The following is a 17,341-nucleotide window of genomic DNA, read 5'->3' on the forward strand; positions in this document are numbered from 1 at the left end:
TAAAATATGCTTTTCAATTTTAAATTCGAAAACACAATGCGGAAAATATCAGCAAGTTAGGGAGTTGTTTTCGCTATCCGGGTACTTTGTCTGTTCGTCGGGATCGTGGACAACACCGAGAAAATACTACGAAATGGCGGCACGAATGGTATCACTTTTAAGGAGGCCTTTGATAAGCGACATCAGGCTATCGTCAACAGGACAGTCTGCATCTGCAGGGGATCACACAGGTATGAATACGAAGTCTACCCGATAACTACAAAAACTAACCGATTCTGACCTTGTTTTGTGACCTCTCAGTCGTAAAGTTTCATGCACGTAGGCACCGTAACAATTTTGTTTTTAATGTAATTACCAGTTCATGAAACACGATTTGTTGAACATTCATGTCTGACGCGAATTCCATGATAATTCTACATCACAACGAATAATATCGTCTGCTCCGTTGTCAATACTCGTGCTCATTATCAGGACTTTCTATGTTGGTTTACCGGCGTGTGGTGGCGCTCTTCAGCAAGAAAATTGAAAAAAAAAAATATATACCGGTGGCGGTACACATAATAGAGATATTAATTACTGCATCTTAGATTTTCCAGTACTATATATTCCACATGTTTTCTACAGTGATCACTCTCTGAGCAACAAAATGATTAACTTGACTTTCTTGTACCGTACGTGTACTGAAGGGCGCTAAATGACTGTTACATAGTTACTGCGGAAACCTGTGTCATTCACGACCACTAAGAATGCTGCATTATTTCTTGTGTCTGCAACGTTGACGACTTGCGCAGTGATTTCTATGAAGCACGCATATTCAGTCGGGACTATCGTTCAAACAGGATATATACCCTGATCAAGATAATATCTTGATTGGAATGCAAGTTATCTTGAGCAGAATATATATATATTTTGTCTTCAAAGGTTTCAGTGCACCAAACAAAGGCTTAGTCAGGACTAATCCTTGATGAATATACCAATCGAGATAGAAACAATTCCTCGATCAGAAAACAGGTAGCAAAATATGCCCAGGACAACCTATGGCTTTTTGCTTTTGTCTTTAGAAGAGGAAAATGTACATATCAGTTTCAATATGCGTCATGATTTAATAAAATGTGCCAACGTTATCAGAGTATACATCTATCAAGTTATGTGTATATTCTGATTGGGATATCCTGTATATGCTTCTCAGCATGTCTGAATAAAGTTCTATGAATACTTCCGGGAAATCCCAGTAATACTTGGTCTTAACATTTGTTTTCATAGGTGGTGCAAAGACTTGGAAACTGTTAACTTACTTGGTGGCCGTTCCTGGTGTAGTGGTTTGTATGGCTAATGCCTATATGAAGGAAACAGAGCATTTGAATCATTTAAAAGAACATAGACCTGAATTTATCGCTTACCCACATCTGAGAATCAGAACCAAGGTAAACAAATATTATTGATCATAGAAATTCTACATACTACTACTACTAACATGTTTATTATTAAATATCTAATTTGGTGGAAACTAAGATAAATGATCTCAGCAGAAGAAAACCACATATCAGTTGTTGCTAAGACAAGACACAGAATTAACACAATGCACAGCAAAGGAAATACTTAAATTATTCATTATAATACATTTGTATTGAGTATGCAATGCCAAATCTCCAATTCTTGAATAGTCGTGTAGTTAGGCGATTTATGCATTACAACTACAGTTGTACACAATATGTAGTGCTTGACAAGTATACAACACTATTTCTGTAATTTTAACTTGTGTCCAGGTTGCTTACTAGTCTCTATTTTTTACATTGCTTGCCCATTGAATATATTGTATACATGTTGAGGCCTTGTCTGTATTTGAAAGCATAATTTTGTTTCTTAGTAATAACTTTTGTTCATGATATTTGACACGATCTGAAAGAATTGAATTCCAACCTCAATTTGATTTTTACTCTAATTGTCTTCTGAGAGGTAGTTTTGAAATTGCAGGTTTGCTCACTTCAGTTGCCAAGTTTTGATTATTGACTCTAAATCTAATGAGTTTTTTCCATTCTCATTCAGTTGTATGTAGTAAGCTCTGACAAATACTGTGGAATACTTTATTTTCGCTGGACTTAATTTTCGCTGAAAAGGCTTTTTGGCGTTTTGTATGGAATTTATTTTTACTGATTTTCGATGAGTTTAATGTGAAATATAGGAAAAAAAGTATATTCGCTGGATTTTATCTTCATGAAATCATCTCTTCAGCGAAAATAAATTCCAAGCGAAAATAAAGTATTCTACAGTATTGTAGTCCTTTATAAATGCGATTTTCTTCTTAAAGAGGTTAAACAAGTAGGCGTTGGCTGCAAAAACTTTGTACATTATTAGTCACTATGGCTAATGGTAATCGTATGACATTTATTTATCCATTCTTTTTCAGCCTTACCCCTGGGGAGATGGTAACCACTCACTGTTCCACAATGGCTGGGTCAACCCATTACCAGAAGGTTATGAGGAGTCTGATGAATAACTTTAACACCAGCGAATAACTTTATTGTCTGCAGTTGTTTTTAGTTAATACACTCCATCAAACAGTCATTTGTATAAAATAAAACTATAATATTATCCACAATGTTAACTCCAAAGTAGATAATTGTCAAGAAAACAATCTTGAGTTTGGGAATTCTTTTTGTTTAAATCTATTTTGTGTGTTTGAGTCCAGATTGAAAATAAAAACATCTTAAAGTTAACATGGTTTCAGTGTTATTTTTAATAAATTCCACTGTAATCTACATAAAAGGCAGAGTATGAGGTGTTTAGAATATAAAACCTGATCAGAGTTGAAATATGGCAGCAGCAGGCAATCTATGAATTTCCATTGTGTCCTTATAAGCCCTTGAACATTGCTGTGTATCATGCAACATGTGATGTTTTGACGTACTGAGACACATTCATAGTTTCTGATTTTTCCGAAATTGGCCGACTAGTAACCATTACATAAATGTACCTACGTCAAAACTGTGGAAATGCCCAAAAATTAGTTTCATGCGTGTAGAATCTTGCGTCACAACACTGCCTGGGAACAATGCATTAGTTTTGAATTTAAATTTGGGCATACTAATTTCTGAATTTGCACCATGTGATATTCATCACATTTCATTGAAATTTGGTTTATAGATGCTCTGCAGTAACCCACAGACAATATTAGTTTAATGATGGAAAATGTGAATATTGATTGTCGGTTTCTGATATTTCGAATTAATTTGAACTTGTGGTAGAGGTGCTCTGGTATAAATTAGATTGAAAACCAGATAAAATCAAATGTCGTTTTTGGTAAGTATAAAAATGTTTTTAAACTTCAATAATGTGGATCGCATTGTTTTCATTTTGTACATCTTGAACATGAGACGTGTAAGTTGAAAAGCTTATTTGGAAGGCATTTTTTAATATATCCACAATACTCTCAGCATATGGGTGTTTGAAGCTTTAAGTTTGATATCATACAAAATGCAGGATCTCTCAGTGAATCAAAAATGGTCTTGTAGATGCTTATCTGCGCTTAGTTTGAAGCCAGCTTTTGTTTCTTCTGAGCACTTCATCTTGGTCACCTATCATGTGATTCGTATAAAAGTCTCAGGACAATTAAAAATTGATATATTCTTGTAGTGACCAAACGGCACTAGTTTGGCAAAACATTTAATGCATGGAATTATCAGTATGGAGCATTCTGACTAGTTGAGAAATGCAAGGTCAATTTTAAAGGGTGGTGGGTATGGGACGAGTATGAACAAAGATGGCGACTTTGACTTTACAAACTTAAGTCGTTACTAAGGTAGGTATCAAAGGGGCGCAGGTGGTAATTAGTGCATGTTGCACCCAAATCAAAATCCTTACTCGTGAGTGCATAGGATTATGGGAAAATCAATGTTTATCAATACAAATGTTGCACATGCATGACCACTGCCTTTAAGGAAGAAAACTACCTGAACAAGGAGTCAGACAAAGAGTGGTATAATAAGGAGAACAACAATTTTAACGGAAAACAATTTTTAATACTGTGTTTACATTTGCAGTGTTTACAGAGGGATGATACAAGAATGTACAATTAAAATGTAATGTCAGTTTTCCTGTATTTAGAGATAAAGTATGATGTACACAAACTACAACACATTTAAAAACTAGCAAAAAGCTTTGCATTGAATTCAATGGTAGTAAAAATTTAGGTACAGTGTACATGTTCTCTGAAGAGCCTGGTGATTACTGTAAAATCTGTATTAAAAGTCGCGGCTTGTATTAAAATGGTACAATGCAACAGAGGGGATGCGGCTTTTATTAAAGCATCTATCTACACATATGAGAAATGGTGAATTTTTGGGACTCAATTGTTCAAAATGAATGAGTGGCTTCTAACACAGATTTTACGGTACGGTAGTTGGCAGGATCATTGAAATCATTTAATTGATCATTCATATTGCACAATTCATTCTACAGCAGTTCATAAAAAAAAAAAATCCTTTAAAAGTGACAGTCACACATGCATTGTGTACAGTGCTTGAAATGTAATGCAACTCAACTACAATACAGTGGGCCTTCAGACATTAATACTTTGTTCATTAAAATGTATCTATACATTTATAGAATTTCTTTATGAAATTACATATAACTATGAATAAAATATCTATATATTTATTACCTATCTACATATAAATAACTTACTAAAAGCATTTAGGATTGCATTGTCGAAGCAAAAAAACTACATTTCTAACAATATAATTAAATAGTGTGGAAAACTTTATTTTCGCTGGAATTAATTTTTGCTGAAAAGGCTTTTTGGGCGTTTTGCTTGAAATTTATTTTCACTGATTTTTGATGAGTTTAATGTTAAATATAGGAAAAAAAGTATATTTGCTGTATTTTATTTTCACGGAATTATCCCTTCAGCGAAAATAAATTCCAAGCGAAAATAAAGTATTCTACAGTAGCTAAGAAATTTTCAATTAATGGCTGTCATTAAATTATGTATATTTACATCTCTGTACTTTGGTTCAATGGGAAATGTTTTGAGATGTAATGTCTCTGGTTGCCAGGCTGCAGAGTGTGTGATTTTTATGTAATTTATCTTCAGTCACAAACAGATTTCTTTTTTTTTCAACGAACATGTCCACAATTCTATCACAGTTGTTTCACATTTGTTGTAGGCTGGATTTTGAGAAATGGCGCTGTATAGAGAATATGTGTCACCCATTCAAATAGAAGGGTCTACTCATAACTACCATATTTATTCTATTAGAAGCACATCTTCAATTAAGGTTCATGTGTGAGCCAAACATGTTTTGATGGAATTTACATCAAACTCACAATGTTAACCTATTTAAACATGGCATTCACTAATTTTTCTCACTAAAATTTTGAAGTAACATTTCATGTATTTTTCTAAAATGTTTTTGGTTAGTTTTGAACTAAATGGACACAATTCCCTATTGCCTACAGGTTGTGATCTATGTCAGGAAAAAAATATGATGGTTTATTTTGTGAATATTGACAAAAGTTGATTTTGGCAGTATTTCTCAAAGGTAAGTATGGTACTGGGATGAAGAGAAAAACAGAATGTATATCGCCATCCCAATATAGAGCTATAAATACGTATTACAATTCACTGGATGCAAATTAAAAAATGAACAAAAAGTTATCATAATGCACTCTGTAACCTAGCAACCAGAGCTAGAAACGCTTGTTTTACCTCGCATGATTTGGCATAACAAAACTTAATATAAATTAGAATTTGTATTAAAAACTTTTAAAATCCTTCATTGGGATTACAGCAGTTACAAATGAAAGACCTTTTTGGTAGAGACGATTTACCGTTCAAAATGTCGCGGTAGTGAAATTCCACTAAAAAATCTACAAAATGACAATCCAGCTCACAAAACTTCACATACATTTAAAAAAATATATATTACAAAAATGAGTAGATTCAACATTCCAGTCAGAAAAACAGTCATTAATAAATAAATATTAAGTAGAAATAGGTTCTCTTGATGGGTAATTGAAAATTCATTTCAACGTTTTATGAGGTTTTCTAGATTCCATCACAACAGATCATTCATAATCTGTTACATATAATTATTAACAATATCGTCACCATAATTTATCATAACATTTTCAAGTTTTCTGTAAACAATTTCATACCAGACAGACTACTGCTTTCAGTTCTTTTTGACACATGGATTTACTTAACATTTTCATATCTGTCTCGCATGTATCCAATAAATATACCGACCATAGTGCTATGCTTATGTCATATACAAAGGTCATTGTTTTACATTTGCTAGCATATTATGCTAGAAAACATTCCACTGACAATATATGGATTGCAGTACAAGATGACAATTAGTGTGTACATCGATGACATCACATTTGAGTACTAGTATACAACTTGGCAACGATGAAGTAACATTTTTCGTCAAGAGCTAAATTCAATAAATTGTAATTAATGTTGCATCCCACTGAAAACCTCTCACTGACCCCAGTGAGTATCACAAGGCTTTGAGTTTAATACAGTTTATGAGAAATCTTATCTTACAGAATCCTGAAATTGACTAAAATAAAAAAATATCAGACAAACATCCAAATGACACCATGACTTTATTTCTGTCAAGTGCAGGCTAATTTCAGTGCTCAAATATTTCAGAATTTGTTGCCACAGCAACCGATTTTAATATTTCTCATAGTGATCACAATGGGACTGTTTTGTATATAATACAAAGTGGAAATTTACATAACTGTAAACCTTTTAGTGATGCAGAGACGACATGAAAACCACACCAAAATAATGTGGTTGATGCTTGGAAAACAATATCCTCTGCTGACAATGAGCCCTAGAGAATCTAGCATTTTCAATTTGCACATCTGTGTTATCTATATCTTGCTTGTAATCCATTTTAACCTTTTCACCACCAGTTCCCTTTTTTTCATCACAACTTCAAAAAAATAGTCCTGTTTATATTCTGCACTTTCCCTCCAAAGATTGGGACAAAAATAGCCAAATTTTATGAATAAAAACTGAAAATTGATTGTATGTTGGCTCGAAAATTAGGGTTCATTTCCAGAAATATTGAAGAATATAAAAAAATTGCAGAATAATTTGGTCAAGAAAGTGTGGTGGTAAAAAGATTAAGGTTCTAAAGACGTGAACTTTTGTACATCCCAGGTTATGCATTCAACCATATAAATATTAATTTTATATTACTGTAATAAGTACCGGTACCGGTAGTACATCAAACACTGATGTTGCAGCAGAATATAAAGCCATATCATCTTACACATGGCAGTAGTGGAGAAATCATCTGCGGATTTTCATAAGAAATGTTCATTACAAATCCGTAAATAATGGATTGACCCAATCAAAATTCTTAATCTGTAAAAAAATAAGAAATATCAATGTTAAGAATGTAATATGGTTGAATGAAGTTGTTTATTTTTGTCTGAGAAATGTTTATCATACCAGTGTATTCGAAAACAAATTGGTCAATGGATATCTGAGAAATGGGTTTATACACATACAGGAAAATTAATTTTCAGAAGTCCCAATATCAATGGCCTGCGCTAAGCTGAGTCTTCAAAACTCATCATGTGTTCATTCCACTGTATTGTTCTATTGTTATTTTTCTGTACTGACATTCAAATGCAATGTGGCAGTGTAAAATGATAGGTCACAGTATTAACTAGTACAATAATTTGTGTCGGTTTAGATACCTGGTCACTCAAATTGGTAGACATATTTCACCACAGAATATTTAAATGATTTATGATAAATTCTTACCATTGTATTCATTGACTCTTCCATTCTAGTTGCGGCTGAATATCTGTTTGTGTTCTTTTTGCGTTGACGACTATTTGAACTCAAGTCCGGCGTGGACAATGTACGCCTCGCTTTGTTTTTCCTCTGTAGCATGGTTTTGGGAGACAATCTCTTTTCCAAGACACCGTCAAAAGACAACAGTTGAAAGAACTCTTGTCTTTTTAGAATATCTATATGCTGTAGTCGTCGAGCTGGATCTTTAGCAAGTAACTAGAATAAAATAATGGATGAAATTTACCAAATCAATCTCACTAGAGAGAAGATACTTAGCAAAACATTGTCACGTTCGAATACCTTCCTAATAATATACATCTGTCACTGTATTTCTATTGCAGTGCATCATAATGGTGTGGTATGGCATGGGGATATCTGCTTCATAACATATCGGGTAGTCCAACAAAACTAATTTTTTTTTCTCATCATCATGCGAGTCCTTTTGAAACTTGTGCCTTAAACATTTTTTTGCAATTTTTTGTAACGATAAAAAGTGCCTCATACAGATGGTTCAATAGCGCCACAAGGCTGCAAAAAATATGACAAATATCGGTAGTTGAATGGTCATTGTATTTTTTTACAATACATCTACATAGGTCAATTAATCATTGAATTAAATATAGTAATTCTCACCCCTTTGACAATATTCCTTGCAGCAATGGAGATATTATTGGGCAAGTCATATTTACAATCCATGATTTTCTGGTACATATCCAGATGAGAGCCAGAACACTCAACCGGGTATTTTCCTGTCAACATGGCATACATTACGATACCCAGAGACCACCAATCCACAGTGTAACTGTATGGCTGCTTAGGATTCAGTGCCTCTGGAGCTGAAAATAATAACAAGTATTAACCTTTTCACCACCAATTTTCTCTTTTCCTCACAAATTCACAAAATAGTCCCATTTATAGTGTGCACTTTAGAAGATTGGGACAAAAATAGCCAAATTCTTTGAGTAAAAACTGAAAATTTACTCAAATTTTGTCTGTTAGCTCTAAAATTAGGGTTCATTTCCAGAAATATTGAAGAATATAAGAAAAAAAATTGCAGAACAGTTTGGGCGACTAAGTCTGGTTGTGAAATAGAGCTTTGTACACAGCAACGCAAATAGTCAACAACTTGTTGAGAGAAAAAGCCCTACAAGACTTTGTCCTGAACAGTATTCTTTTCTTTCCTCTCATCACGTTCACTGTTCTAAATACTATCATGGTGACATAGATCAGTAAAGCAGTGAATGTGATGACAGGGAAGAACGGAACACTTTTTGAGAGCTGTCATGGCTTTCTTGCTTTCAGTGTTGTCTCAGTAGCCATTTGGTTCTAAAGTCTATTGGAAATACTATAAATAATGAGAAAATTATAGTAATTAACATGAAATCTAATGATGACTTATTCCATCGAACAAAGTGCACTTTCATTGCTGTTCAGTGTAACCTCATAGTGTTCGCTATAATTTATCAATTACTGAAAAATGGCAAATATCTCTTGAAGTTGGAATTAGGAAGATTGAAATTTTTTTTCTGAAATTGACTTGGTCTGAAAAGCTGGTTAGGCAACTTCAAACTTTTTCCTTTTTCCGACATTGTGGTCCATGGTTGTCAGCTGATAGTGAAATAACTTACCCATATATTGCATTGTGCCGCATATTGTTGATGCCCTATGACCTCGTGATAACCATCTCGCTAATCCAAAATCAGTTAATTTGATATGTCCTTCATCATCTAAAAGAACATTCTCCATCTGCAACACAATCATATGAAAAATAAAATCTAAGCAATATTAAGCGACATTCCATCAAATGATAATAGTTTCAATATGCATTAGAAGCCGCATCCCTAATAGAAGTTGCGCCCATTTTTTTTGAATAATTGAGAACAAAAAATTCATCATTTCTCATATGTGTAGATGCTGTAATAGAAGCCACATCCCCTCTGTTGCATTGTACCATTTTAATATACATGTAAGCCACGGTTTCTAATACAGATTTTAAGGTAATTACTGATAACAAATTTTAAACAAGTCATTGAAAATGACACAGTCCCCCATAAATTATTTGAAAGTTCTCTTTGTGCTCGTCATATTAAAGTGGAGGGGGTTGTCGTGAGCATGTCCTTGAAACTTGAGTCCCAAGTGGCGTATACAACAGATTGTTTATTTACATCAAATTCAAACATGACCCCTCCGATTTAAGACATAGCAAAGAAAAACATAGATCACAAGTGAAAGCATGTCCAAGTTATCACATTTTAAACAAACAAGATGGCTGCCAGTCTGCCAAATTTGATCAAATTGCAAACTGAATTGACATGTACCCATTTATGACATGCTAAATATCAATGAAAATGATACATGGGTGACAGAGATATAGTAATATGGCCACAAATAAAAACAGCCGTTATTCGGCCATCTTTGATCTGATTATGAATCAAAGTGACATGTATGATGTATGTGCCAAATACGAATGAGAATGGTACATAAATCTTGGAAATATTGAAGTAAGGCCAAAAAGTCAGATGGCTCTCAATCAGCCATCCTTGATCCGATCTTGAAACAAATTGTCATGGACATGTATACTAACATGTATAAAGTATGTGCTAAATTTAAATGAAAACTGACAAAGCATGTCCAAAATACAACATTTTCAAAAAACAAGATGGCTGCCAGTCGGCCATTTTGAATTGTATCGCTAAGCCATTGCATGTGCACATGTCCCACATAAAGTACTAGTCACATGCAAAGAATGAACAGAATCGGTCCACAGGATTCTGAAATATGACCTCGAACGAACGGACGCACAGTCGCACAGACAGACGGACGGATGCACAGATGGACGGACGGTCAAAAGACATGTATACTAACATGTATAATCTATGTACCAAATTTGAATGAAAACTGACAAAGCATGTCCAAAATACAACATTTTCAAAAAACAAGATTGCTGCCAGTCGGCCATTTTGAATCAAATCACTAAACCACTGCATGTGCATATGTCCCACATAAAGTACTGGGCACATGCAAAGAATGAAGGAAATCGGCCCAAAGAATTCTGAAATATGACTTCGGATGGACGCACGAACAGAGACCGAATTATAAGTCCCCGTTTTCAAACTTCGGACTAATAAAGCACTACAGTCATAATGCAGTGCGTGTTCGAATTTTGTGTAAATAAACATGAGTATACTACACACATCTAACATGATGTGGAGCAATGACTGTAGTGCTTTTCTTATTTATGTTTGATAAATATAAACTTGAATTTCAAAGCAATTTTTCAGCCAGCTCAATCTGAAAGGTGTGATGAACTCCTACAAAGAAATGGCACACCACTAAACCCTCTGTATTTTCCTTGCTTTGGTGTCATTTAGCTGCTTTGCAATTTATGTAGCAAATTTGATAGTCATTTTGCAAAACTGTAGTTCCCTGCGCATGTGCCCTACCAGCAAAAACTTGTAACAATTTCAATATTTCATAACTAATAATAATAACTTCAATATTTCAAACTAAAAAAAACAAAATTTCAGTATTCATAACTGACATGAGATGACATCTGCTGGTAATTAACCAATCAAATTACTTCAAATATTTCATTAAAGCATGTGTTCGAATTTCATGTAAATAAACAATGTATTTTACAACACTGTATACATCAACCTTTAAATTTCAATATTTCATAACTATTAATATAATTTCAATATTTCAAACTAAAAAACAAAATTTCAGTATTCATGCATAACTGACATTGATTTAGATGACACCTCCTGGTAATTACACAATCAAATTACTTCAAATGTGTTGTTTTATTAAATAAGCTAATAATCAACTGAATACATTTACATTGGTTTGAATGTCACCTTAAGATCTCTGTACACAACTCCAGATGTATGCAGAAAATCCAAAGCTAGAGCTAACTCTGCTGCATAAATTCTAACAATGTCTTCAGTGAAATAATGCTCCATAGCCCAGAGAGTGAATAAATCACCATGGTCCAAGTAGTCAGTGACTGTCAATAAAAAGAAGAAATATTAAAACAAAAAAAATGTTTGATGACAAAATGCCGACACTGTATATAGTAAAATGAGACCTGTTTAATAGGACACCAAAGAAGATTTTCCTGTTCATTTCATAACAAAGCGTGTGAAACTATTTGTTATCATTTCTATTAAGTATGCTTGTAACTCTGGTCTATCTTTGACAATCAGTAATAGACCTTTTTCTGTTCACAGTGAAATTCCACGTTTTTGCTTTGTGTGATAATGACATAAAAGCATTGCATGGGATTCAACAAATGAAAAAATATTTTTGGGATATTTTCACACATAAAAATATGCTACACACATTTGGTGACCAATGGTCAATTGTGATGAAGTAAATGGAATCTCAACTCAATAATCCTCTCTCAATGACCAACATTTTGACATTGGGGTATAACAAATAAATTCAAAATCAAAGTGTTCAATTTTTGTGCCAGACATTCCCGTCCGAGTATTTTCGGGCAATATGCAAAAGTATGCTGTGAATGGGAAAATCAGCAATTGCCTCTTAAAACTAATATTCTAGGCTGTGTAGACATTTTGATGTTGGCAAATTATCTCTTACTTTTAGCTATATATATATATATATATAGCTGTAAACTCATTTTAATGCCTTCAAGCATTGGGAACAAAACGTCTTCACAAATGACAAACTCAATACTCCTCCTTCAAAATGTTCCATTATTATTGAGAACACTAACTTCATCAATTAGATTCAGTGCAATTTATGTGATCTTTATGTATTAAATATTTTTTTTTTTTTTCAATTGTATCACTTTTTCTGTAATTTTTTTGGTAAATTCGCTGTACTTTGTTTTTATTATATTGAATAAAAGGCATTTATTTAAAGAAAAGAAAGAATGGATTGAAAGATTGGATTGGATTTATTTCAAGACAATCTGGATTCAGACTTTTTTTATAATAGTGCATATATGTATCTGAGGTATTAGTAAACTTGGTATCAAAGATGAAAGTTAGTCTGCAAATGAGAATGGTGACCACACTGGTCAAAGTGGACATAGATTTTGTATTAAATGTGACTACTCTGCATTTAAAACATCACAATTATACCATGTTTGTACACAATGCCTCAGTGTAAAACACACTGATAGTTTGTACAAAATTCCAACAAATACTTTGTGTTGACTGTTTCACTCTACATGTACATACCAAGAAAGAGATGAGTTCTTGTCTGCCACATATACATAGCTGTTATTATAAATGGATGGCGACATAACACACTCTGTAACAGAAAGCATCATGTCAACAAATGTATGTAGTATAAGTTGCCATACAACTCGGTACATTGTCTTAGACGTACATTTCACATTTATGTGCAAGCTGCATGAATTTCAGTCACCTCTAGATGAAGCTAGCGTCAACCTGGTAAAACCGTGTTTCAAAGTGCCTCAGTGTATGTGTGCTACTAAATATATTTATTTGTTAATATATTGTTGTCTGTTACCCACAGTAATTCTGTGTTACATGCATCAAAATCATTTAACGTTAACGTAAAACATTGTACCCGTACAAGACCAAAACACAGGCAATATACAAAGTGAAAGTTTTTTTAACTTTTTAAAAAATTTCACATTGAGAGACTTTCGTTTTTGGTGGGAGGGGTAGACTCAGCACAATTTAAGATAACTTACATATTCAATGTGTCAGTTCTAATGATCAACATTCTCTAGGTTACTAAATATATGACAAACTTATTACTCTGCCCAATTTAATATGGTTTTGATCATACTAGCCAGAATTGAACCTGTAAATCTTGTTTCCCGCCAAAAATTTCAACAAAGTTAAGCACATTTTTGAGTATTTTTCTATAATTTCTGCATTGATTTTAGACCAAAAAACGATAACTTCCTATTTTAGATATTGATCAAAATTGTTGACAATATATAGAAAAAAAGTTTATTTCATGGAAGGTGATAAAATTTGACTGACATGGAAATAGATTCCTACCTGTATTAGGGCTTCTTGTTTGCACTGCTTGACAATGTCATTCTTGATTACATCACCCTTGGAAATTATCTACAATAAAACACAGGTTTATCATGAATTTATATTCATTTTGTAAATTCATAAATTTTCGCCACCATCACAGTGTTAAAAGTTTGACAATCTAATGGTCTTTGCAACAACCAAATTTCACAAATCATAATTATACTTCTCACCTGAACAACTCTATTTTCACTGCTACAAAGTGTCACAATTTTAAAAATGTCATTGAATGAGATTACTTTCAAACGTTCACATACAGCGAGAGTTCACTACTTGTGCGATCTTCCTTGCACATCACCATACATGGTAATGAAAGTTGTATACCTTATATTCCCAATATTTCACCTCACTTTTGTTTTAAAGAATAGGAAGTTGAGGTATGCTGCATTATGGGAGTAAAATGGTAGTCTCCTTGTAGATGCAGAACTTCATTACTAAAATAGTGTTTTCTTGAATAAAATGTAAAAATGTTTGCTACAAGGTTTTACTGAAAATAGAACTGAAATAGTCATGGAATGTAAAACAGATCAAATGAGAAGTGTGTGCAGACAATGAAGACATTTTTAACTTTACTGTGACTTTTCAGTGAATCCCAGGAAAGTATATTGCCTGAACAATGCCCTCGAATAATTATTTTAGTTTCTGTTCACTCATTTGTTTTGTCTAACTCAAATGTCTTCATTAATTATTGATCGCATGACATAATGCTTTAGTGATTTGAAACAATCGCTAAGTGTTCTATGTCCATTTTTTTTCTTATTTAAAATTGCTATTAAATAGTGCTGTTCTAGTGTTATTAAATAGTGCTATTAAAAGTGCTGTTCTCGTAAAAAGCAGTTTTCTTTTTATAAGTATATAATTAGCAAATTACATAGAACCAAGGACTAGATTAGTTCTATCTTGTTATTTCCATGGTCATGTATGTAACAATCACTTTTTGGTGACTTAATTGAGAAAAAGACGATAAAACGTTAACCACACTAAATTCTCAATCACAGCAAACCTTAAATTCTCTGAAACTTTGAATATTTCATTACTGAGAGAAACATTTTCAAAAGTATAAATACTGCTATAAATCATTCACTAGGTTTTAATTTGGCTATTTTCGCTCAAAAGTAAAATCTGCTAAAATTAAATCCATGTATAATAACAATAGGACTAATTGTTTCCCAGACAATTTCATGATATTAAATTAATATGCGTAAATAGTGAAAATAAATGCCAGTAAAAATAAATCTTAGACCATGTACATGTGGATGAAACATCATGGGCATGCGCCCTCTATAGACAACTCTAGGAGATGTAAACTATCAGAAAACTAGTTTATGATATTCATATAATTAATAGATGAAAAATATAATTTCTAAAATATAATTTATGTAAATTAATCATACCTAGATCTCTTAAAATTATTAAGAATTTTGTTGATGATTGAAGATTACATTTGTTTTGTATTTTCTTTATTTTATCACTAATATGGATGTACAAAAGAGTGGAAAACAGGAAATTTTATGTGTCTGCATTGCATGGTGTCAAAAGTGAATTATTACAACATATCTAGAAACCTTGTCTGGGCTGATATATTAAGTCTCCCATAATGCATTTCACCAATATATATGCTCACTAAATGCTCACACAACCTGACTGTAATTCCCCAACTTTCACTGACTTCTTAATTTTTACATATTTAAAATTCCTAATTTGTAAAATTACCAAAATAACCCACTCTTCATTTCTATGAAAACTGTCTCTTAAATTTTTTTTACAACACTTTGCACAAGGTATTTTCTCTAATTACTAATTAATTGCTGTCTGTAGATACATTGACATATACACAAATGTTAGCACAGTCGTAGCACTGACGTGTCAACATCTGTCTATAATTAATTGCTGTCTGTACATAGATTGACATATACACAAATGTTAGCACAGTCGTAGCACTGACGTGTCAACATCTGTCTATAATTAATTGCTGTCTGTACATAGATTGACATATACACAAATGTTAGCACAGTCGTAGCACTGACGTGTCAACATCTGTCTATAATTAATTGCTGTCTGTACATAGATTGACATATACACAAATGTTAGCACAGTCGTAGCACTGACGTGTCAACATCTGTCTATAATTAATTGCTGTCTGTACATAGATTGACATGTACACAAATGTTAGCACAGTCGTAGCACTGACGTGTCAACATCTGTCTATAATTAATTGCTGTCTGTAGATACATTGACATATACACAAATTTTAGCACAGTCGTAGCACTGACGTGTCAACATCTGTCTATAATTAATTGCTGTCTGTACATAGATTGACATATACACAAATGTTAGCACAGTCGTAGCACTGACGTGTCAACATCTGTCTATAATTAATTGCTGTCTGTAGATACATTGACATATACACAAATTTTAGCACAGTCGTAGCACTGACGTGTCAACATCTGTCTATAATTAATTGCTGTCTGTACATAGATTGACATATACACAAATTTTAGCACAGTCGTAGCACTGACGTGTCAACATCTGTCTATAATTAATTGCTGTCTGTACATAGATTGACATATACACAAATGTTAGCACAGTCGTAGCACTGACGTGTCAACATCTGTCTATAATTAATTGCTGTCTGTACATAGATTGACATATACACAAATGTTAGCACAGTCGTACCACTGACGTGTCAACATCTGTCTATAATTAATTGCTGTCTGTACATAGATTGACATATACACAAATGTTAGCACAGTCGTAGCACTGACGTGTCAACATCTGTCTATAATTAATTGCTGTCTGTACATAGATTGACATATACACAAATGTTAGCACAGTCGTAGCACTGACGTGTCAACATCTGTCTATAATTAATTGCTGTCTGTACATAGATTGACATGTACACAAATGTTAGCACAGTCGTAGCACTGACGTGTCAACATCTGTCTATAATTAATTGCTGTCTGTACATAGATTGACATATACACAAATGTTAGCACAGTCGTAGCACTGACGTGTCAACATCTGTCTATAATTAATTGCTGTCTGTACATAGATTGACATATACACAAATGTTAGCACAGTCGTACCACTGACGTGTCAACATCTGTCTATAATTAATTGCTGTCTGTACATAGATTGACATATACACAAATGTTAGCACAGTCGTAGCACTGACGTGTCAACATCTGTCTATAATTAATTATCAGTACAAGGATTTATACAAGATTAGCAGGGGTTTTCCGAGAAAAAAACTGCAAGAGGGAGCACTGCAATTCAGCGGCGCCACCAAGTGGGGGGAAATAGGGTTCTCCCTACCAGGGTGTGGAATTGTTGATAATTCTAAGTTAAAATGGAGCATTCTATGGCTTCTCTGGGGCTAAAATTACTATCTGACAGGTCACAGTTGAAGACTGTGGCCACATGTGTTCCCTGGTCAATCAGAATTTTATGGTTGCCAGAGGATCTGCTCCCCAGG

The 17,341-nt window shown here is 33.4% G+C and overlaps 2 protein-coding genes across 2 annotated transcripts in view; one reads left to right on the forward strand and one right to left on the reverse strand.

The window, feature by feature from the left end:
* The first annotated feature begins 56 nt into the window (after window positions 1-56).
* Window positions 57-2,717, forward strand: LOC100375040 (cytochrome c oxidase subunit 6A, mitochondrial-like). The gene is made up of 3 exons (XM_002738422.4): window positions 57-230; window positions 1,264-1,424; window positions 2,408-2,717. The coding sequence occupies exons 1-3, from the start codon at window positions 134-136 to the stop codon at window positions 2,495-2,497; spliced, it is 348 nt and encodes a 115-aa protein (XP_002738468.1). The 5' UTR covers window positions 57-133; the 3' UTR covers window positions 2,498-2,717.
* A 1,280-nt stretch (window positions 2,718-3,997) lies between these two features.
* LOC102806138 (ribosomal protein S6 kinase-related protein-like) overlaps window positions 3,998-17,341 on the reverse strand; it is a 35,625-nt gene continuing 22,281 nt past the window's right edge. The window contains exons 4-10 of the mRNA XM_006821058.3: window positions 13,828-13,896; window positions 13,030-13,102; window positions 11,680-11,828; window positions 9,451-9,568; window positions 8,456-8,658; window positions 7,790-8,038; window positions 3,998-7,384 (exon numbers count right to left, since the gene is read on the reverse strand). Of these exons, the coding sequence (XP_006821121.1) occupies window positions 7,340-7,384; window positions 7,790-8,038; window positions 8,456-8,658; window positions 9,451-9,568; window positions 11,680-11,828; window positions 13,030-13,102; window positions 13,828-13,896 (906 nt within the window). The 3' untranslated portion in view covers window positions 3,998-7,339. The remainder of the gene's footprint in view (window positions 7,385-7,789; window positions 8,039-8,455; window positions 8,659-9,450; window positions 9,569-11,679; window positions 11,829-13,029; window positions 13,103-13,827; window positions 13,897-17,341) is intronic.

This window comes from Saccoglossus kowalevskii, chromosome 16 (assembly GCF_978046115.1).
Source record: "Saccoglossus kowalevskii chromosome 16, keSacKowa6.1, whole genome shotgun sequence".
Taxonomy (NCBI): Eukaryota; Metazoa; Hemichordata; class Enteropneusta; family Harrimaniidae; genus Saccoglossus; species Saccoglossus kowalevskii.

Bases quoted from the DNA above. Each gene is read 5' to 3' on its own strand.
- LOC100375040 (XM_002738422.4), top strand. From the start codon at position 134: ATGGCGGCACGAATGGTATCACTTTTAAGGAGGCCTTTGATAAGCGAC. The intron at 231-1,263 runs GTATGAATACGA...TTGTTTTCATAG, and splicing joins ATCTGCAGGGGATCACACAG to GTGGTGCAAAGACTTGGAAA. The intron at 1,425-2,407 runs GTAAACAAATAT...ATTCTTTTTCAG, and splicing joins ATCTGAGAATCAGAACCAAG to CCTTACCCCTGGGGAGATGG.